Source organism: Amphiura filiformis, chromosome 5 (genome assembly GCF_039555335.1).
Source record: "Amphiura filiformis chromosome 5, Afil_fr2py, whole genome shotgun sequence".
Lineage (NCBI taxonomy): Eukaryota > Metazoa > Echinodermata > Ophiuroidea > Amphilepidida > Amphiuridae > Amphiura > Amphiura filiformis.
Genome location: NC_092632.1, coordinates 65,320,569 through 65,344,373, shown reverse-complemented (window position 1 = coordinate 65,344,373; position 23,805 = coordinate 65,320,569). Strand labels below are relative to the sequence as shown.

Sequence of the window (23,805 nt, the reverse complement as noted above, 5' to 3'; positions counted from 1 at the left end):
AATACAAATATAGTAGGCCTAAACATGATAACTACAAAATATAGCATCCACTGTTAACTTCAAAAATGGCTGCCACTGAAATGAAAATTCACGGACCAAATTCATGATAAGAAAAGTTTCACAAACTCATTATAGCTCACTAGAAATATGGAAAATGGCAGCCATTTTGTATCAGCAGTACCGGTATTATATAGCATTCATGTCACTCTCAACCTCAGGTACAAATCAACAATCAGATAATAAGTGAGCAATTGATTGGTTAGGTGATGAATGGGAACAAATTGGGCTATTCTTGCCGGTAGGGGGGGTATAGGGTGAGACACCCCCTCCCATTCTTAGTTTTGTCGGCAAAAAGTAACTGTTGTCTGCAAAACCATAGGATAATTGTTGGCAAATTACAAGTCATATAAATTAAATGTGCGGTTTTTACCAACTTGGGCTGTTGTTTGTTGTTAGGCCTATCCCCCCGCCTATACAATTATTGTTAATGTAAAAGTAGTTACTATAAAAAAAAATGAGGAAAGATTTTGATCCTGTATCTGTATAAAGTTTTCCTTAAATAGGAAGCCCGTCTGGCCAGTTCTCCACAGAAGAACTGACAATACACCTGTTACTGTGAAATTGAAAGCCCCACTTTTGGTTCAAGTTCCCGCGAATATTAAATTTATCCATGAAAATTATGTTCTGTCTGTCATCACAGTAACAGGTGTATTGTCATTATTGATGAGATTCATCAGGATCGTTCAAAGTCAAGTTAAATTATTAAGATTCTGGTAACAGATCCAAGAAAATAAAGTACTCACTCGATATATTTCAGTTCCTATCAGGAACCTTGTTCACTCTGCAATGACTGTAAAAAGTGTTTCTAGATGTCAGCAGACCCAAGTGGCTGTGATGACGTCGCCACTTTTGTTGGTTGCTGTTGTGAGAAAAAAGGCGCCGCCATGGGCAGTCCCCTCAGCCCGATTGCTGTCGATTTGTTCATGGAATGGTTGGAAGTCCAGGCCATAGCAACTGCATGCACCACCCAGCTGTAGGCCGAAGCTTTGGAAGCGCTACGTGGATGATGTCCTCGAAATTGTCAAAAAAGGTGAAACTATCAACTTGACTGATCATCTCAATCAAATTGATCCAACTGGGAGCATTAAATTTACATATGAGGAGGAGGTAAATGGCAGCATTCCTTTTCTAGACACTCAAATCACCAGAAAACCAGATGGCAACACAAAGTTGTCTATCTACAGGAAGCCTACACATACAAATCAATACTTACAATTCCATTCGCACCACCCTTTACACCAGAAATTGGGAGTGGTAAGGACTCTCCTTGACAGAAAGGATGCTATCGTCACAGAGGAGGCTGACAAAGTTGAAGAAGAAAGCAAGATCAAGGACGCTCTCTCTCAATGTGGATACCCCGGTTGGGCCATCGACAAGGTTAAGGAAGATAAACAACATCCAAAAACCAAGAAAAGGGAGAAGAAAGACGACAAAGACAAAGCTAAGGGGTCAGTCGTTGTACCCTATGTCGAGGGCCTTTCAGAGAGAGTGCCTAGAGTGTTCAAGAAACATGGTTTTTCAACCGCCATGAAGCCGCACTGCACTTTGCGCAATTTACTGGTACATCCCAAAGACAAACGGGACCCCCTCCAAACAGCAGAATCCATATATGAAATACCATGCAATAGCTGCCCTAAGACGTACATCGGAGAAACGGGCCGTTTGTTCAAAACAAGGCTGCATGAACACAAAACTTAAGCTGAAAAAATAAGCGCCAAAAATTTCACCAGGTCTCAAAGAAAATCCTCCACATCCCAAATCCATAAATCGGCAATAACTGAGCACGTCGCAGCTAGCAACCATGTAATCAGCTGGGACGAGGCTAAAATCATCGATCAAGAGGCAGACAAAACCACGCGTTGGCTTAAAGAAGCTATTTGGATCAGGAGCAGGGGCAAAAACACTATGAACAAGGACGAGGGGGCATACATATTGGACAGAATCTATGACCAGATCATCTCACAACAGCAACCAACAAAAGTGGCGACGTCATCACAGCCACTTGGGTCTGCTGACATCTAGAAACACTTTTTACAGTCATTGCAGAGTGAACAAGGTTCCTGATAGGAACTGAAATATATCGAGTGAGTACTTCATTTTCTTGGATCTGTTACCCGCAGAATCTTAATAATTTAAGGTGTATTGTCAGTTCTTCTGTGGAGAACTGGCCAGACGGGGCTGCATTCCAAAGTCTAACTTTTTTTGAACAATCTAAAAAAAAAAATTAAAAAAAAACCAAACAAAAAAAAACCAATGATATTAAAAACAAATCCCAGAAATTAAGACAGGGGACAAGATTCACGAGAACCAAAACACGGATGATTAATTTTATGAGGCCTTACGCTATAGGCCTACTAATCGGACTTTTAGGGTAAAAATTAGGGGGGGGGGAACCACAAAACATACATTCAATTCAATTCAAAGTAGCTTATTCACATACTTATACTTTAGCAACAAGGCACATGATAAAAATATAAGGCAAAAAAAAAACATGTTTGTTTCCTGTAGCAGGTCAAAAAAGTCAAATGCGAAATGCGGTTTTTTAATATTATTTTTGTGCGATTTTTTCCCGGTTTTTGGATTTTTTTTCTTTGTAAATGAATAAAAAAACCCAATGCGCAAAATAAGTTGTCAAAAACGTAATGCACGCGCGCTACAAGAAAGAGTATATGAATATTGAAATAAAAAGATACAGTATAATAAATACCCCCCCCCCAAAAAAAAATAAACCCACCAAATGCGCATTAATTACCCGGACCAAGTATTCTGACTTTTCCCAAGTCTACCAAAATGTACATGCTACTTCAAATGGATACAATATAGTGTGCTTCCCATTCATCGTGTAACAAGTGGTTTATGCCCGGTAGTGCTCAGTGATTGCTGACCTCATAACTTAGGAATTCGTCAAATTCCAGCATATAAAAAGCTTAAATTTTTTATTCTTACAATCTTGTCCCACATATCTTCAAAACCAACAAGCGAAAATGGCAACCAGAACACAAGCGCACGGACTTACAGCCGATATTAATAGGAAGGTAAGCTTAATTTAGTCTGCACTGTACTTGTCTACGGTGCCATGACTATGGACTGTCTGTATCTGTCGTTGAAGTGCATGTGATGTGAGTGTAGTCATGTAGTACATTGATGACCAGATATCAGGGCAGGGTCTTTTAGGATTTTACAAAGTGCCCGCATTTGAGCGATGATATAAATTAAAAGGCAGTACTTCTGATGTGGTCAAAATTTGTTCTTCACAGTCGGGAACAGCATGCTGCAGTGAAGGCTATTGCCCTTTAAAAATCAAACCAGCTATAAAATTTAAATTCCAGGACTATAGGCAGTATAGTACACATGTACAGCAGTGCAAAATCATGCCAGAAATGCTTTATTTAAAGTTAAAATTAAATAGGAGAGGGTTTACAGCTTCTATTTTGGTGTAATACAGTATTTTGTACTTTGCTTTGTTGTGAACTTTTTAACTTTTTCAAATTACCATGAATTTAATATTAGGCCCTTCGCACTTGATTATTAGTTTCCTGTTTACCGCCCGCGTCCAAAATTGAAAATCACAAAATAATTAATTATTTTATTTTCTGATTTTCACCATTAAAAAAACTTTCAACTACTTGTTTGTATTTGACATTTTCTGACTTTCGTAATATCATCAATATTAATGATGAATAAACATTAACAAGGAGTTTGTAACTCTACCTTCACTTATTTATAAAATCAAATATTGTTGTGAAATAATTAAATGCCCGCGCTCTTGTCAAAATGAGTTGAAGGTTGCATGTAACTGTTCAAACTAAATAAAGAAAATAATAGATAATTAATAATTATTAACTAAAAGTCACCTCGTCCCTTTTTCAAAATCTTCATTCTTCAACAGGAAACTAATAATCAAGTGCGAAGGGCCTTAGGGGTGCACCTATTGTAACTAGTATTAACTAATATACTAGGTGGGAGTTCAGAACTGAACTACTACTACTGCTGGCACAAATCAAGACCAATTTCTACAAACTTTTACATCTTTCAGGAAATGCCATTTCGTAGACTTACATCTTGAGGTTTGCCCTTCATTTGAATAAAATTGCCTGTCCTAATTTGACCTTTATTTTAAAAACATTTACCAGACTTCTGCAGCCCATTGGGGGTTCAAAGAGTTCAATATGTTATAATTGCTATAGCCTTGTTTTGCGAATCTGGTCTACTAAAAAGGTCAATAGCCTTTATTAACACCTACAAAATAATATAGCATCTGTCAAAGATGTGGCAGATGGGTGTCTAGCTAAGACAATGCCCACCTACCCCCTGTACATCAAGACTGTTTGATTTTGTTACAAATCTTCCTTCCAAATACTTGTCAAACTATGTACGGGGACTTTGGTGTTAAATGATAACCCCATTGTCAATTCAAATATGTGAATTGTAGCACCAGGCCTCAAATTTTAATTGTTTGGGGCACCCATTTTCAAGACCACTGGGCATGCCAAAGGCAAAGAAGGGCATTAGACTATCAATGAAAGCCTCTTCAAATATTGCCGCATTTTCTGAGAGCTGCACTGATTTGCCAGGTTAAGTAGCTGCTTACACAAACGGCAAGGCAGTGAGAGCACAGACATGATATATGTAGAAAACTTGCCCGAGTTGCAATCAAGCATTTAATGTTTGAACACTCATTCAGCAAGATATTTAGAGTGGAGTGGAATTGACAATTATTGTTGTTGTCGGTTTCAGATTGCAGCTAACTATGATGTAGAGAGAGAGATAGTAGCTCGGGACTGGATCACACAATTAACTGGAGAAGAATTACAGGGTCCACCAGGAATGGATAATTTCCACCTTGCTCTCAAAGATGGTGTGATTTTGTGCAAGTAAGTTACTTGTGTTTTGTAGAGTCAGTACTACATAGCAGAGTTGCTGATTTTTTTTCTTATTTAAAAATCAATTAAAAAAAAAAAATTACAGAACTGCCATACCTCATGATAATGTCAAAAGAGACCAGTGGAATGCTAGACATGTTAAATAAGCAACCTTATCAGGTATACAAAAATTCAAAACATGTTTTACATAAAAATTTCAAAGAAAAAAAATTGGATAAAATCATGGGGAAAAAACCTGTTGAATTCTGCACCTTGAAGATGAATAGAGAGGTATTTTAATTGTATCTAAAAGTTGTAGAAGCATTAGGAATGGTGTAAAACAGTCAATTTTTAAGAAATTAACTTCTATTTATCAAAAATGGCAAAAAATGAAAGAGTTAATTCAATCAGTGATTTTTTTTTTGGAAAAAAAAATCATGTGATTCATCACGATGTAATCAAGCAACCCTGCTACATAGTTGTAACCTCATCATACTGAAATGTTGACGTAACTTGTAAAGGTCAGCTTTCAGTTATTGAAATTGTAAGTGAAATTTTCGGTCTACCTGTATGTCAAAAATTGGTTTTTTTCTATCTTGGCACTAATTTGATGTCAGTCATCATTGATAGGTACCGTAATACGAAAACTAGTTGCTAAGTAAGATTGATGTTGTAGCAAATGTACAAAACATGAAACCAATGGTGTATAGAGGCCCTGCATGAAATTATTGATTGGCTCCAAACAAAGGATTTCAACGGGTGTCCTTCACCGTAGTTATGGCGGAGTGCAGTCCATTCAATCAAATGTTGTCATCAACCTATTTGATCGTAGTGCAGGGTTATGTGTGTGAGACTTAACTGTCACGGTAGATTGCAATCATGCTTTTGTTGAATGCATTTGAGTAGTCCGCCATATTTACGGGATGATACGTCACATGCAAGGCCTCTAGGCTCTATACAGTTCCAGTTATCCTCAACAAGTTTATATTTTACACCTTTTTCTCACCATATTTCCTAACTTTTTGTGTGCAGATTGGTTAATGTGCTTCAGCCAGGTTCAGTTAAGAAGATAAATACCAATAAGATGGTATTCAAGCAGGTAAGTCATTAATATTGATTAGTTCATTGATTGATTGATTGATTGATTGATTGATTGATTAATCTTTCTGGTGGAAAGAGGTAGGGGTAAACTAGGGATAATATGATGAGGGAAGTGATATACTTTTCGAATTCAAATGAATCCAGTGATAAACTTGATTTGTGTTCAGTTCCTAAGATTTGGTTGTATACTTTATGCCTGCCTAAATGGAATTAAATAAGCATAGGTTATGTAGAAAACATTGAACCTATGGAGCGATTACCGAATAGGGTGCAACTCTACTAATCTCATTACAAGACTGACCTACATACGTACACCAACCCTAAACCCAAACCCTTAACTCCGTAAATGAAGATTGGACTCAAATCTAGCAAGTTGTACTCAGTTTTGATGTATGCTAGCTCCAAGATGATATTGATAAAGAAGAAACATATCCAGCACATACTTGGCCCAAGTTAGGAACATTCTAGAATTACTGGCCTGGCTGGAGGCTAACCACATCGTCAGATTGAGAACAATTCCCAAAATCAGCTTGACCACAAAATAGTTATAAATAGCACAATGTGCCTATCTGGATTTCATGATAATTATGTAATAAGTGATTGGCAGGCAATTGCAGATTTACCAGAATTGACCATTGTGTATTCTTAGATAAATTTTATTTTTGAAAAATAAATAGTGGGCCCCAGAAATGTTTGCAAATATAGAGCAATTGAAATGTCAGCTCACTACATACATAAATTTGGCTGGAGGGGGGGGGTGAAGGGGCAAGACTAGATTTGTTCAGTCTGTGTCCAAAGCGATTTGGTCACAGATTTGTCTTTCATAGGGGGTGATGGACTTTAAACAATAGCCCAATATGGCGGTGTTGCAAGTGGCAAAATAATTAAGTTTCAATAATGTTGGATACAGGTCTGTCACTCACAATGCAATATGATTTAGTCAAATCCAATGTGATAAATATAAATTCAAATTCTTGAACTTGAACTTGGTATGACATACTAATATTCATTCCATTCCATCTCCCCCCATTTTTATGTTGGAAAGATGCGCCAGCACTTTGTAATTAGCACCCATTCCCTAATAAGCCCCAACCCATATGGAATTTTTCAAGTATCAAATGTACAAAAGCTCCCTTTTCTATGCACACAGTATACAATTCAATACTGTCAAATGTTTTGAAATTACCATCTAAACTTTCCAGCTTAGAATTATAATTATTTTTGACATCCGAATCACTGTATTTACATTGTTTATGTATGCCAATTTCTAAGCAATTTTGACCGTAATTTAATTTTTTTGATAAAGCGCCCCCATTACCCCCCCATTGACTAAAAGGGTTGAATACCGTAATTGAATTTGTATGCAATCCCGGTATGCAGTACAGACATTTACATCAAGGTCATATACTTTCTCACATCTATATAAAGCGCACAGAGCCTTGTTCATTTTTGTACAGTATACCAGTTGTACATTTTACCACGACCAGAACAATTTACAGGTAGCTTTGTTCTTTTTTTTTTTGATAAGCGCCCCATTACCCCCCCATTGACTAAAAGGGTTGAATACCGTAATTGAATTTGTATGCAATCCCGGTATGCAGTACAGACATTTACATCAAGGTCATATACTTTCTCACATCTATATAAAGCGCACAGAGCCTTGTTCATTTTTGTACAGTATACCAGTTGTACATTTTACCACGACCAGAACAATTTACAGGTAGCTTTGTTCTTTTTTTTGTGGACTAATTTGCACTCAATATCCCCTAATATTCACTGAACAGCCTTTACACAATATCAGACTATGTCAAGCATGATATAAATTGCAAATAAACGGTGGAGGAGAATGTACATTGTGCATTTAAGTAGAGTAAATTGCAGAGCTATTGTATTGTCAGAGTGACTTGCACATATATTAATGGTTTGTTTGGAAGCAATGGAGGAACCTTGGGGTTAAATGGATGAACCTTGGGGTTAATCGCTTTATGTGATCAAAATTTGTATAATGGAGGGAAACATTTCAAATATTGTCATAACTGATAATGATTTAAGATATTACAATGATTTCATTTTGGAATGTTGATAAAACGTTGCTGATCAAAGTATTCAAATAGATAGGCCTATATAGATCAAATAAGAAAAAAAAAGAAGTAGTAAATGTCCATATACCCCCTAAAAGAGGGAAAAAATGCAAGACCATCTTGGTTGTATTTTGTTATGAAAGTCCTACTTAAAAAAATACTGTTATTAGTGGAAATATATGCATGCTACATTTTGTTGCACCTATAGGGAGGTTTCATGTACGCCACAGGTCACTAGCCCTGGAGGCACAACAACGATATTGGAGCACGTGAAAATGAAATATCACCTACATTGTACAGAGTGGTATATTCCTTACAAAACATGGGTTTGAATAACGCGCCAAAACTTCACAGAGGAAGATAATAGTTTGTTTGTCCTCACCACACTTGACTGACTCTTTCGTGCAAGCGCCCTATTGTGTTCTAAGAAGCAATCATGAAAATAACCCGGGGGAGGGGGCACTCGTGTACACCAGGCACAAAAAGAAACTCGTCAGTTATATTCATCCTTGCTGTTCAAAAACTTGATAAGTTTGGATTATTCTGAAATATACATTTTGTTAATTGGACACCCTGTTTGTGACAAACGAACAAGAATTGACCAAGATATGCGCCTCCAAAGTCTCAAACCCCAAAATCAAAAGTTGCATTTTCAACGATTTTCAATGGGAACGCATCGTTGTATTGCACACAAGCACCACGGGCCAATCAATAAAGTACACAGTGTAACAGGCACAATTGAATTGTTAAAATTGCAACTTTTCATTTTGGGGTTTGAGAGTTTGGAGGCGCATATCTTTGTCAATTCTTGCTCAATGTTCACGAACAGGGTGTCAAATAAGAAAGAAAAGTTCAATTAACAAAATGTATATTTCAGAATAATCCAAAATTATCAAGTTATTGAACAGCAAGGATGAATATAACTGACGAGTTTCTTTTTGTGCCTGGTGTATATCAGTTGTAAGCATCCGTGTGAATTGACTTTCAAAAATGACCCTAAGCTAGGATGTCGAAAATTTGTCAAACTAACACAAAACAAGGATTTTACTCCAATAAAAACACCCTAAGCAAGGAATTGGTTTGAAATTTACCCCTAAACAAGAAAAGACATTATAAATATATTATAAGTGAGGAATTGGTTTGAAATTTCCCCTAAACAAGGATAGACATTGCATGTGTTGGTATGAGTGTCATTCAGTCATTTCAGTGACAGTAATATTGGTAAGCTGAAAATTAAACTAACTGTTGAAAACGCGGCTCCGAATTTTAAAAAATCTGGTTTGTAAAATCTCTTGCAAACCACTTTTTTGTGTCCAAAAACTAGGTAAATATGTCACCACTAATGGCTGTTAATTGGGTAATTTTGAAAAACTACCTAGTGAGGATCGTCCTTCAAAAAGCACCCTTATTCTAGTAAAATGAGTGTTTGAACCACCCTAAATCCGTGTTTTCTTTCATGCGGATGCTTACAACTTTTATACATGAGTGGCCCCCTGGGAAAATAACATGTGCGAATATGTTCCTGTCAGTGTAGGAAGCTTAGAATCACAAATTTATATAAAACAAGTGATACAGTTGGAAATTGGCGGAACGTGAAAAAGTGATCACACGTAACCATGCCCACTTTTATACTTCATAGTATAAGCCTACATCTCAGGGGTTATGAGCCCCCCCCCTCCAAAAACCCCTCGCCCCCCCCCCCCTCGGCCCAGCAAAAAATCTTTGCCCCCCCCCTTGAACATGGCAAATTTTTGGGATCCCAATTTGCAAACCTTAAATGGTCTCTATGTATATTTGCATATTTAAACGTTTCTGTACTGTTTTCCGAAGCCTTTTTAGAGCGTATTATTAAAAAGGCGCCCCATGAATGTGTGCCAAAATCGCTTCCCCCCAATTTTACCCTCCCCAGGGCTCATAATTATTGCACAGCCCCTCAGGATATGCCCTACCAGAAAAGTTTCAGAAGTTTTAAAAATGATATCAATTTAAACAGGTACATACTACTAGTATTGTACACGTTAATCCAAGACCTATTTTGGTTTCAAATTATTTAATTTCATTGTCCTTTTTCAAGTATGGTATATTTTAATTCAATGAGAGAGACATGCATGAATGCATTTTGTGTAATTGTTGATGGATTAAAATTTGATTACAAAGCAAGTGGTATTTCTGGGTCAAGGATAAATCATGAACTTCCTTGGTTCCAATGTACCAGGTATATTAAATGCATAGCATATCTGTCCTGTGAACCAAAATGAGGATAATAATTAATATTAAGAATAAATTTTTTGATTTTTGCATTATGATAACGAGCTTTTAAATCAGCTTTATTTGATGAAAATTCCATCAATAACAAAAGGAAGCCAGTTGTAGTATTTTAACAATACAGAACATAATATAAATTGTATATCGGCTCAGAACTCAAAATATGGTTTGGCAAAATTGGGCTATTCCATTGAAAATCCACACTACAGCTGTGGAAGATTTAGCTCAAGGCTCCCACAGAGGGAGTAAGAGTTTTGAATAGAATAGACAATTGGGTACTTGGTAGTAACTTCCATTTGAAATACTCACACCAGTTGTGGAAGATATAGGTCAAGCCATAATACAGGGGGAGTATACGTTTCAAAATGATTAACACTGACCAGTTACATTTGAAAAACATACTCCCCCTGTGGAAGATATTTTTGAAAATCTTCCACAGGGGTAGTGTGGATTTTAACTGGAACAGCAATTTGCAATCATTTGGCTTGTTCAGGTTACAAACTATCTTGGATGTAAGTAAGCTCCATAGTAACCAGTAAATATAGGACTAAACAATACATACTAGGGCACAGAGAGGACTTGTTACACTAGGATCCACAACATTCTCATCCATCAGGACACAGTTCTTTAACCCCAATACATTTGTAGATTCATTGAATGACCTTGGAAAATATGGGTACAAAAACTCATACTCTGCAACTTAGGTCAAATTTTGCACTATGAGTGTTTAATTGAGGTTATTGAACTATGCCACTGGAATGAGGCCATTGTGGTCCATTGTGAGAGAGGACTTGTTAGCCTGAAAGTAATGTGAAGCAGGTGGTAATATGAAAGGTTCAAACTTGCTATTGGGCTATTCCAGATTTAGCTAAAGTCTGCCACAGAGGGAGTATGAGTTTCAAATAGAATATAGACAGTTGGGTAAATGCCATTTGAAATACTCACTATAGCTGTGGAAGATATAGGCCATAATACAGGGGGAGTATGGGTTTCAAAATGATTAATCGTGGCCAATTAATTTTGAAAAACATACTCCCCTGTAGAAGATATTACCAAAATCGTCCATAGTGGTAGTGTGGATGTTAACTGGAATAGCCCATTTATGAGCTTTACACAGAGTAACAATAAATATTTTGTAGAATCTTAAAAACTGAGTCAATAATTGCATTAAAAAATATTTCCATAGGTCTTGTGATTCTTGAGTTAAGGCCAGATAATTATAACAAAATAACATTTTTTTTGGCATTTGCCCCCTAATGAATAATATCATGTACATGTCATGGGTTGGAAATGACACCGGGGGGTCACCTTTGTAAAACGTATACCATTCCCCTTGTATGTCAGCTTTATTTGTCTCAATATTTGAGTGCAAACACTACTGGGTCATGCTCTCCTTTGACCTGCCTTAACTAAAATTATACACATTTTTATGGTTTTCTTAATGTAGGGACCCTCAGTCTCCAAAAACATCTAGCACACCAGCCACTCCTGCATGCAAAAGGCATGCCATTTCCCGCATTTTTATTGCACTTCTCAATTTATTTGGTGGCTTAAGCCCGATCCTGACTCCACATCGGGCTTAAGCCCGATTCTGACTCCACATCGCAGCGATGCGATGCTATAAAAACTGCAATCCGAGCCAGGTTTTTACGAGCTCAGCGTTGGAAATTCTCATCGCGCGATGGAAATTTTGGTCCGCGATGGAGTTGAACAATGTTCAACTTTTTCACATCGCGCTACGATATCGCAGCCGTGCACGCTTGTGATTGGCTGCTGGAAAATCAAGGTCGGTAGAATGACCTTAAAAGGAGATACAGATTCCCCACATGCTTTTCAATCATTGCAACATCGTGCGATGAAATTAAAATAAACATTTCAATTTCGCCGCGCGATGCTGTGATGTTTGAAATGCATCGCAGCATGATGTGGAGTCAGGATCGGACTTTACACTGTACACAAAACTATATAGTATCAAAATGTCATTACAATGTCATATCTGCCTGAAGAAGAGAATGATGGTTTTTCTGGGATGCTTTTCTTATGATGCATGTATGGACCATACTCTCATTTCATGATTATGGCACTGCAAACACATGTGTAATTATATTTTGAAGGCGTATGATGGTGTATAAGAATAGACAAGTATCAGGGTGGATCCTTGCAATAAGGTGATGAGGTTGCAAATGGTAACCATGTGAATGAATCAAAAAGCCACAATCTACATGATAAAATGTAGGTAACATTTTGCGTGTGAATGTTAGTGATAAAAATATGTGGCGCAAACGTGTGCTCCCCGCCCACCCAGTGTGACCTCAGAGTTGCTAGTGAAATCCTTTAAAAGGTGATGTGATAGTAGCACATTCAGAAAGGTAGCTCTAGAGTTAGATAACCCCAAAATATCACCTGAGCATCTACTTTAAAGACCTATTCAGGTATTTGTTCATCCGGACGGACGATTGGTAAAATCAATAGGTCAAACTATATCTGAATCCTATGATCAGATGGAATATTTCATAATTTGTTTTTTTTAAAACAAAATTGGCATGAATTTTGACCCCTGTGTAAACTTTGACCAAACTGGGTATATCAGAATGGCCCAGTACCCAGCACACCTAATATACACATGTACACCTGAGAAATCAACCTAAAAATATGCTATAATTTGTTAGTATACATTAGGGTGCATCAAACGCCCCTCATGTCAATGTTATTTTTTTGCTCATATGATTAAAGTGTGCCACTTGTCAAGTTAAATAAGTGGTCCAAATTTAAATTCAAACGGAGGTCAGGAAATGGGTCCACCGCAAGCTCAAAGTTTGAACGTTATTTGCATGTATAACATATAATTACACATGAGGCAGCTATTTAGTTTTCGGTACTTTATGACATGCACAATAAAGGCTGCCTCGTTGATTTGTGCACTAAGTAGCCAAAATGTATCATCTCAATGATCTCATACTTACAAATCATAATAATCATGCTAGGATGATGTCACAGGTTATAGATATGCCTTCAAAATGAATAGCTGCCCCATGTATTCAAATACATAATAAAGCATACATATCTCTTATAGTCTTATTTGGTGTTAATTCACTTTACGGTTGCCATCAGAAAGGAGTCAATAGATAACCAGTTAAGTACAATAATGCTTCTGCTTGAGCAGTGAACAATTAAAAAGCCATTATATTATTTATATTACCATTGCTCAAGATACTGCCCATGAAGTGAAAGTTACTAGTTTAGTCTTAATCACGGCTATCGCTATACAGTTTACACTTCCGCAAATTTGGTGTCTTCTTCCGATCTTGCTCCACCACCTGCAGAACATTCTGATAATGTTTCTCACTGTGGGCTGTAGCCAGGAAATCGGTTTCACGCCACGTTGCGCTGCGTCATTAACCACATTGATGGCTTTAACATTGTTTAAGGAGGATAGATACGCTGGGGATTCTGGCCATGTGTCTACGTCATCTGTTAAGAACGCCTCATTAATCTGCAAGATGTTCATAGTAAACCAAGAGTCTCTGCCGGCAAAGTCAGCTAAAGCTGTTGTTTAGTGTGATGTTCTCATCAGAGAACTTAGGCTTACCAAAGCCTGAACCATACCGATTAGTTGATGTGACCATCACTTCATCGGGTTTAACTGCGAGAAGCCTACTAGCAAGAGCATGTTTCTCCTGTGGTGGCACCTTATCACTGAAGAGAGCCAGTGGGATCATTTCTTGGGAGATGTACCACAGATGTCGTTTCATGGCTTTTAGGGCACTTGCAGCAACATCAGCATTGACATCAGAATACTTAAGCAGACTCTTGTATAAGCAGAGATCGTTCTAGGGAGCATCAACTGCAACGCTGCATGTCATCCACCAGGAGCTGTAGATTACAGTTGCGAAGATGACAAACTCGCGTAACTTGGGCAGCTGTAGCCGTGATTAAGACTAAACTAGTAACTTTCACTTCATGGCCATGGGCAGTATCTTGAGCAATGGGAATATAAATAATATAATGGCTTTTTAATTGTTCACTGCTCAAGCAGAAGCATCATTGTATTTAACTGGTTATCTATTGACTCCTTTCTGATGGCAACCGTAAAGTGAATTAACACCAAATAAGACTATAAGAGATATGTATGCTTTATTATGTATTTGAATACATGGGGCAGCTATTCATTTTGAAGGCATATCTATAACCTGTGACATCATCCTAGCATGATTATTATGATTTGTAAGTATGAGATCATTGAGATGATACATTTGGGCTACTTAGTGCACAAATCAATGAGGCAGCCTTTATTGTGCATGTCATAAAGTACCGAAAACTAAATAGCTGCCTCATGTGTAATTATATGTTATACATGCAAATAACGCTCAAACTTTGAGCTCAAGGTGGACCCATTTCCACCTCCGCTTGAATTTAAATTTGGACCACTTATTTAACTTGACAAGTGGCACACTTTAATCATATGAGCAAAAAATAACATTGACATGAGGGGCGTTTGATGCACCCTAGTATACATGTATGTACAATATAGAGGGAAAACTTTGCAATGGTCCCACCTTTAAAATAGCACCACTTGAAATAATTATATCTCTAGAGACCATAATATTTTGAACTGTCTCAAATTATTCACAATCTCCATGTGAATTTATTTTTCATTTGCAGCGAGAAAACATCTCCATGTTCCTTACAGCGTGTTCAGATATTGGTGTTGCTAGTCACAGTTCCTTCCAAACAGTGGACCTCTTTGAGAAACAGAATATGGTACAGGTAAGTCGACCGACCGACGACCGTGGCACAGCCATGTAGCAAGATCATAAAATAATTATTTTAAAGCCTTGCATATTGTAAAATTTCCATAAGGTGATGGAAAAAACCTTGTTTCATGGTCCCGTCCCAGATTTTGCATTTTGGGATTTTTTTAAAATTTTTTGCTAAAACCAGCCAATGCAGTGTATTGATTTTAAAGACTGAAAATTTTTGAAAAAAATCAGAGCATTTTCAATATATGTTTGCAAAATTTTTACCAATTTTTCGAGCTTTTGGTGATATTTTTTGAGCCTCTAGGTTTCTTTCATTGCCTAAAAAGTAGAATTTTAATTTAATTTTAAAAGAGAAGAAGAAAGAAAGAAAGAAAGGAAGAGAGAGGGAGGGAGGGAGACGGCACTGAAATTTTAAATAAAACAGTGCTTTATAATTAAATAAGAAATGCAAATTTTCTAGTAGCCTACGGAGGTTTTAAATATACATACAATGTACATGTAGGCATATATGTATTTGAGCTACATTAAATGTATTTCTGTCTCATCATTTTATTAGTGAAGAGTTATAAATTTTTATTCATACTTTTATTCTCAAAAGATCTATTATTTCTGGTCCATAAATGAAAATGTTGAGAGACCGCAAGACAATGGGTGAATTATATTTAGCTCAAAATGGTTGTTGCAAATTTCCGATAGAGGTAATCAAATATAAAGTAAAACAGATTTCAATGATTGGAAATGAGTCAGCATTGAAATGTACATATGAAATAAAACACCTGTTTTTGTAAGCTTGCATGGTAGCATCAGTGTAGGTAATTGGCATTGCATTCCATCCCAATTATAGTCCAATTAAATCCTCAGGTGCGTTTAGGTGGATGCAGACCTGAACTTGGAAAAAAAAATCGTTTTAAATTGTAAATGGGTGGTTCCTGAACATGCATGCAGTGATGTTTGATATAATGGCCATGTTATCTCATTTTACATGTTTGTCACTCAGAATATCTGGTATCCAGGTGTGTTGCCCTAACCACATGTAAAATGTCAGAGGTCAAGTTGACACCATAACCTTCATAAGAATTGTGTCAAGTACAGAATCCACAATTTATCTCTGGGTCTGTTTGTGTTGTAGATGTATCACCTGGTGTTTTGGCTGCACCCTAATGGGTTGCTATGACAACAGATCAGTCCATTTTGCCTTTACTCAGTCAGATATTAATAATGTGATAATCAGTGAATGAAGGTCATGTACATTTGTACATGTACAGTGGGCCACAAGAACATGAAATATATAGCCCCAATCTAGCCAAGTTAGCTCGGTACAGGGCCGTAGCAAGGTTGGAAAATGTGGGGCGGCCATCACAAATGTGGGGCGACCAAAATACAAATATATGCCCCTATTGAAATAAAGATAACAAATTTCTCAAAAAGTGGGGCGGCCATGGCAACCCCGGCTGCCCCACTTGCTACGGCCCTGGCTCGGTATGCAAGTTAGGCACTGTACAAAATGTACATGAGATAGAAAGTTTGACAAGAAAAATATTTTATTGGGGATGGAGCATGAATAACATTTTTATCAATCGAAAGTCACTTGGAAGAAAGGTATAGGCCCTGTATACATGTAGGTACTAAATGTAGATTTTGTGTATAATATGTACATGTACATGTATAGCCTTCATAAAATCCAGTATGAACATGGTTGTGGTAGCTAGGATATCCAAGGGCAAACTCCCAAAATATTAAATGTGATATAATGTACAAATATTGAATGTTTACCAGTACAATGGTAAGAATATTTTCATGAGGTCTTTTTCTAGGGTCTGTAGAAATATTGACTGTTCCATTCAACAAGGCGATTTGCTAGGATGGAACAGTTCATATTTCACCAAATGATTAAGGCCTAATATTCTTTCCCGAAATAACCTAGCCCTTAAAAGTTTTTAGCATTACACATTTGCCTTTATAAACCACCCGGGGGGGGGGGTACAAATGACCATATGGGGACGTGCCGCAAATATGGGTAGCATTTTCAGCCTTTTGGTATATCAATGACCCCTTTTTCAAAGCCTATTTTGGTATATGAATGGGTCCTTTTTTCAAAATTTTCTCAATTTTTTCGGAAAATAGCCCAATTTTTCCTTAATCTAGCCAAAATTTTCCCAAAATTTTGGGAAAAAAAAAAAAAACTAAGACAATTTTGGTTTAATTCGGCCAAAACTTTTGACTTTTGGTATATCAATGGGTCCAAATTTCTTGAAAAATTGGTATATTTATGGGTCCACTTCCAAAATCTCAGCTGCACGTCCCTACCAAAACCAAACTTGAGTACCCCGGATAAACCTACACATGTATAGGCCTACTAGATATTATTTAGAGAACAAAATTCCATTCCTGCTGCTTTTATAATATAGCCTAAACACTCAGAGGATACCCCTAACAATAAACTTGACACACTTTTATAACAATTTCCTCAATAAGTCCTGTTTGCGGAAGTTTTCTATTTTTATGGGTCAGACAAAATAATAGAGGCCAAACGTAAAACTTCCTGGATATCAGAGTCTACAAACGGTCTACCTCAGTTTCCTCAGCAACCAGGCATATCCAAGCACTTCCATTTCGACACCTACATGTACCTGGTTTGTCGGCTGATTTTACCGGCACTAAAATCTGGCTAATTTTTATCATTTCAAATGACATAGGCCTAATACTTTTAATAGGCTACATTTTTTTCAAGGGAGACTTGTGAGCAACTTTACCATAATTTTTTTAAATCCCCTTTGCATGCAATTTGCAATTAGTGGAATATTTCCGAAATTGATTGAAAAAATGGCATTAGAATACTGTTTTAAATTCCATTCAAATGTTGAACTTGACTTTTTTTTATTCTATGGCATTGATTCCCCAATACCTGAACTCTAACATGTACCTAAAGGGCATTTTTTTTATCAAATTGCAAATTGACCCTCTTTGGGGGTAATTTTGTGATACTCTGAGCTAAGGTGAGAAGGTCAGTGAACTGAAGGTTCCCTCCTTAAAAAATATGATAAACGTCTTTTGAATATTTGACAAAAGGTGAAAGTGCTAATCTTGTATTAAAACATAATTTTCTTTTAAATTTGGGAGGATTGTTAGTTAGACTGTCCTGATGTATGCCTAGATGCTGTGCTGTGTTGATTTTGAATCGCATTTGTGGACCACTTTCCTTGGTTTTTTTCACCCAGGCTTCAGCCTGGTGATATTACATTCAGTTTAGACCTTGTCCTTTGAACCCAAATTTGGCTACTTTGAAACGAAGTAGCCAAATGCATTTGCTTCATCCTCATTAAAATTATTTTACAGGATAATGCAGAGTATCTAATGGATCTGCAGGCTACTAAAAACTAACCTCACTCCCCATGACAAAATTCATAAAACTATATTCAGTAGTGCTTGACTTTACCCAGGGAATGGATGGAATATTAACCTCATTCAAGTCCCCATGACAATTATTCGTACAGCTGTTCTGTAGCCTATGAAGTTATTTTTCCAGCCATGGCTTAATTCTGAATTGTCACCTAATTTGGGTGTACTTTGTCTTGGGTCCAATCTCTATCATGGAAAGTTTGCTATATCTTTCTAAATATAATGATTGTTTGTTCTAGATTTGTGTTTTAGCGTTTCATATTTGAAAGAACTAATGTTTAATTGCAACATTTGAAACTACAAACCCAAACTGGGTGCTATGATGTACAAGATTGGGCTACGAGTATGCATTTTATCAAGTTAGCAATAGGTATTTCCTTCATGTTGCCAATGCATGACTTTCTTTATTATACTCAAAAACGGATTTTATTATACATGTACTAGAAAGTTGTTTACGTGCATACATTTTGTATAGGCTCCTTCACAGTCGGTTTCTGTTGTGTATGTTTACAACTGAGCAACATACAGACTGGGTTGCCGGGACTACCAGACAAAGAATCTGTTTTTTGACTATAATTTGGCCTCCTATCAGTTTTACTGATAAGATGGCTAATTGAAAATAAACACTTATTTTGTAAACAGATAATGCTCTGTGGTTATTTATGGATGGAAACTTAGGAAATTGCTATTAATGAAATAATTCATATATTAAACATACATTTTGCTTTGTTAACGACGGAAATCCGTTCAGAAATAAGGTTTTTTGGAACCATTCGACAATAAACATTTTGAACAATTTTGCTCTATGAAAAAGGATACAATTGCACCCCTGCTGATCCGACTACTGATAAGCTGTCAACAAGCATTGACAAGCAGTGACCACTAATTAAACAATAATAATGAGCATTATCTGACCATTCCCTGATCTGACCAGAGCTGGGTATAAATAGTGCAGGTGCCTACTACCAACACTAATTGATGTTGGGAGTGATACTAGTCGTCGAGGGGGGCGGGGGTACCAGTAATTGGGGTAGATAATAGTGGCTTTGGTTTTATACATTTTTGGTACATGTAGAGCAACCGGGAATCCCTGGGATTGAGTAATCAGTCTTTTTGTGATTAGGCCAATGAAAGTCGATTTTGAGTTTCCCGTCACCTCCCTCACTTCATTTTCTGACCCTCACTTGAATTCATTATTGTGACTATTTTTAATATACTTTTGAATCTCATTAGGGCTAAACATCCATCTTCAAGTGAATGAGTATACAGTGGCAAATAACAACACATTTTACATACGTGTTGGTCATATAATGAAAGGCAGAAAAATAATGAATAATGAAAAAGTTACCTCACTTGTTTTCAGAAATTATGTGACGGAAACTCAAAATTGACTGTTAGTGGCCTTATAATGTGATTGTAACTACCAGTAAACTATACATTGTGAATAAATATATCTAAAATTAATTACCATGCTTTTAATGGATTTTATACTAAATATTGGTAAATAGTAAAACACAGAAAAGGTAATAAAGGACAGAAATTTGGAGTTTAGATGAATAAAAGATTTGAGAGGAATTCGAAGGAGTTAGATTGTTATGGACATGGTGGGGTAAGCGGAAAATGTTGAAGGTCATGCAGGTCAAAGTCACCCGAGGTGAATTGAGTATAGATTGTCAGATTGTGGATAACAATTCTGCCCAAAATTGTTAAAGGTCATTTGAGGTCGACTATTAAAGTATATATTGTGTTGGATTGTCAGAATGTTCAAAGTGGTGTCAAGCGCATTTGATGTCAACAGCGCATCGATAGTCTGATTTTCATAAAACGTGGTGCATGTAATCACAATTAGGCCCTAAGGGTCAAAACCATCAAGGTCATATCAAGGTTAACAGTTACTGATAATAGATAGTTGGATTGTCATGAAATTTGGTTGATATGAAATCTCTTTAGCAGCAAACATTCTTAAGGTTATCTGAATATAGATTGTTGGATTGTTGTAAAACTCAGAAGATGCGATTTCAATTGAGCCGTTTGTTACAAGTATGAATTAAATGTAGACCAATTTAGCACACATTTTCCAATTGAGCTTTCGACATGAACATTTTGAGTATTTCCTAGCATGTCATTGGTGGTATTTACCAATAAATGCCAATATTTCGCACCCAGTTAGTTGTGCCAAACATTAAAATTTACTAGCTTTCCAAGTACTTGCAATGCAAAATTATGAAACATGATCTTCATCCATGGCGTTGTCTTTTTAAAGACATTTCTTGTTTGACATATAGGGATGATGTTGCAATATGAAAGTTGACTGGTGAATGGCCATGGCCACTAATTCATGAACTTGGCTAGCTGGCTGGCTGGTCTGAGGTCACACTTCTTAAACATCTATGATTTGAATTGCATTGTTGTTCTCATCACAGACTGAATTAGAAGGAACCATTAAACTACTACTATTAAAGTCTGCTATTATAATCGGACTCTAAATTAATTGTAAAAATCCTCCTGCTCCCATCATGCAAGTTATTCCACTTAGACTGTTTGATATAGGCCTACTTTTATCAAAATAAGCATTGATTAAGCATTTGCCAGTGAAACATTCTCACTCACAAAAATCACAGATACACAACATGAGAATCTGTGCAATGTTTGACAGAGAAGGTCACTAAATCTGGCCGTCTCAAGTTCATAATTAGTTTTGATTGATCTTCATGTACCAAATCATTTACTTTAAATTGATATCCTAGCTGTGACCTCTGAGCCAAATGTTCTATATAGCATAGTAACACCACATGCATTCATATACATTTATATAGGCCTACAAACATATTGGCATAATGGGGATTGATGTTCTCTGACTGCAGTCAGAGGGCTACAAAGTAGGCCTACCAGTATGGCTAGTAGTAGCATACAGGTAGTTCATATACTTATTCAGCATTCAGCAATCATAGCTCAGTTGTGGAGTAGGCCTACTAGTTCTTTGGTTGAATCACCACCTTCTTGACTGATCAGAAGACTGGTGTTTTATATAGGCTTACTGCATACACTGCCTACCTCTTTGCAGCTATGTGGAGCCAAGGTGGGGCAGTCCGGGGGGGGGGGTGCAGTCATGTGACCTCCGTGCTGCCTGGGTATTCCCTTTTAAAGGGATTTTTATTAACACTGCAAAGAAAATTTTCTAATTTTTTTTCTGACCGAAAAAGAAGTTCAAAATAGGTTGATTGTAGTAAATCTGATTTAACTTTGTGTACAGGCTTCAGATACAATTTTTTGCATGGCCTAACTTTTCCAAAAGTGGTTTTATATGAATTGGAAAGGCATGAACCTTATCCTCTACCAAGCAACCAGTGATACCAGAGATATTCTCCTATATAGTAGGGTATAAATAAATTTATGCTCAACCAGACACTTAAGTTCCAATCAAACTTAATTGACCTTGACTTACAAAGTAAGTGAATTTTGTAGTCGCAAAATTTGGAAGCAGCATGTGAACTTTTCCCCAATAGCAATACATCACTAGAATCCACAACATGCTCATCTATCAAGGCACAGTTCTTTAACCCCAATACATGTGAACATTCAGTGAATGACCTTTGAAGATATGGGTACAAAAACTCATCCTCTGCAACTTGAGGTCAAATTTTGCACTATGATTATGTAATTGAGGTTATTGGACTATGCCATTGGGACGATGTCATTGTGGTCCATAGTGATGTGAACTTTTCCCCAATACATGCAAATAGGCACAGCGAGGTAACCAAATACTAAAATCGCAGCATGTTACCAGTCTGTGGAGGCAGTCAGACATGCTTAGTTCTTAAATTTCTAAAAATATCAAAATGACAAGTATTTTAGGATTGCAAGAATATTTTTGCACAAGTTACTGGATATTTGGGAAAGATGAGAAGAGCGTACAACAAGTCTGTAGGCTTAAATATAACTTAATTAAATGAAAATGAAGCAAAGGTTCGGGGGGGGGGAGGAAGGTTATGTCATATATGTGAAAGTTAGAACTGCCTCAGTTCCCTCTCATTGCGATGCCCCGATCGGCAGTGGTGATTCGCATGAGTGGCGTGGGAGTGTCATGATGGCATGGATATCTGAGCACAGAGCTACATGTGTAGTGCTAATATTCAAAGTGTCTGTGTACATGTAGGTGCAGGCCTAACTAAAGCCTAACACCTTTACTTACATAGAGGTTAAAGGTTAAAACTGGGTGGGTGATGATGATGGTATGTAGGCCCTGCAAGGGAAAAAAAAGTGACCCTCCACAACTCGTGTGTGGTGGTGTTATTTACCACGCTGTCCCAGGAAATGATATGCAAGTTTCCAAGCCATTTTGGTAATATGAAACTTTATTTGGTATTGTTGTGGGTTGGTTTCTATGTAAGAATTGATATTAATATTAACACAATATTATTAAACCATTTGGTGTATGACTTCATGTATCATGGATGTATATTCTTTGGAAAGTAAAAGTGGAAATTATATGTAGTCATATTTATATAATTTAGGTAGTGGATAGGCCATATAAATTTTTGATATTAAAGGGGCACTTCGTGATCCACAGCCTCATCCCCCCACTTTAAAAAAAAAAAAGTTGAGATTTTTATATCACTGGAAACCTCTGGCTACATAATGTTTATGTACAAAATATTTCTTGCAGATTAATTCGTTTAGCAAAGATATCGTGAAATTTGAATTTAGTTCTGGTGCACCAGAACGAAATTACAACGTATTGTCTATGGAGCAGTGTAATACATAATCATGCATAACTCATAAGCATAATATCGAATCAACTGAAATTTTGGGAATATGTTTTTTTCGTGGATATGTACTGAAAAATGTCATAAAAAGAGGATGCTAGGATCACGAAATACTCCTTTAAGAGTATATAAATCAACATTTGAATATATTTGTTGAAACAGTATATTAAAGAGTATTTCATGAACCTAGCATCCTCTTTTAGGACATTTTTCAGTAGATATCCATAAAAAATGCTTCTTCCTAAAATTTTAGTTGATTACCGATTTTGCGTTTGCAAGTTATGCATGATTGATATGTGTATTACACGGCTCCATTGTTCTGCATGAATGAAAAATTCAAATATAAAAGACAAGACTATAATAAACAGGAGTATTTATTCTTTGTAAAATGTTCAACTCATCTTATTTTTCCATTTTCTGTTTATTACAGGTGCTGAGTACCCTCTTTATTCTTAGCTCAGCGGTAAGTATCAAATAAGCTTCACATTACTCCCAGTTAGTCATATTCACA

General features: G+C 36.7%; 1 protein-coding gene across 1 annotated transcript; it reads left to right on the top strand.

The window, feature by feature from the left end:
- The first annotated feature begins 2,900 nt into the window (after window positions 1-2,900).
- LOC140153562 (calponin-3-like) lies at window positions 2,901-23,805 on the top strand. The gene is made up of 5 exons (XM_072176340.1): window positions 2,901-3,095; window positions 4,798-4,934; window positions 5,955-6,021; window positions 15,032-15,136; window positions 23,725-23,805. Exons 1-5 carry the CDS (start codon window positions 3,045-3,047, stop codon window positions 23,770-23,772), a joined length of 408 nt encoding a protein of 135 aa, XP_072032441.1. The 5' UTR covers window positions 2,901-3,044; the 3' UTR covers window positions 23,773-23,805.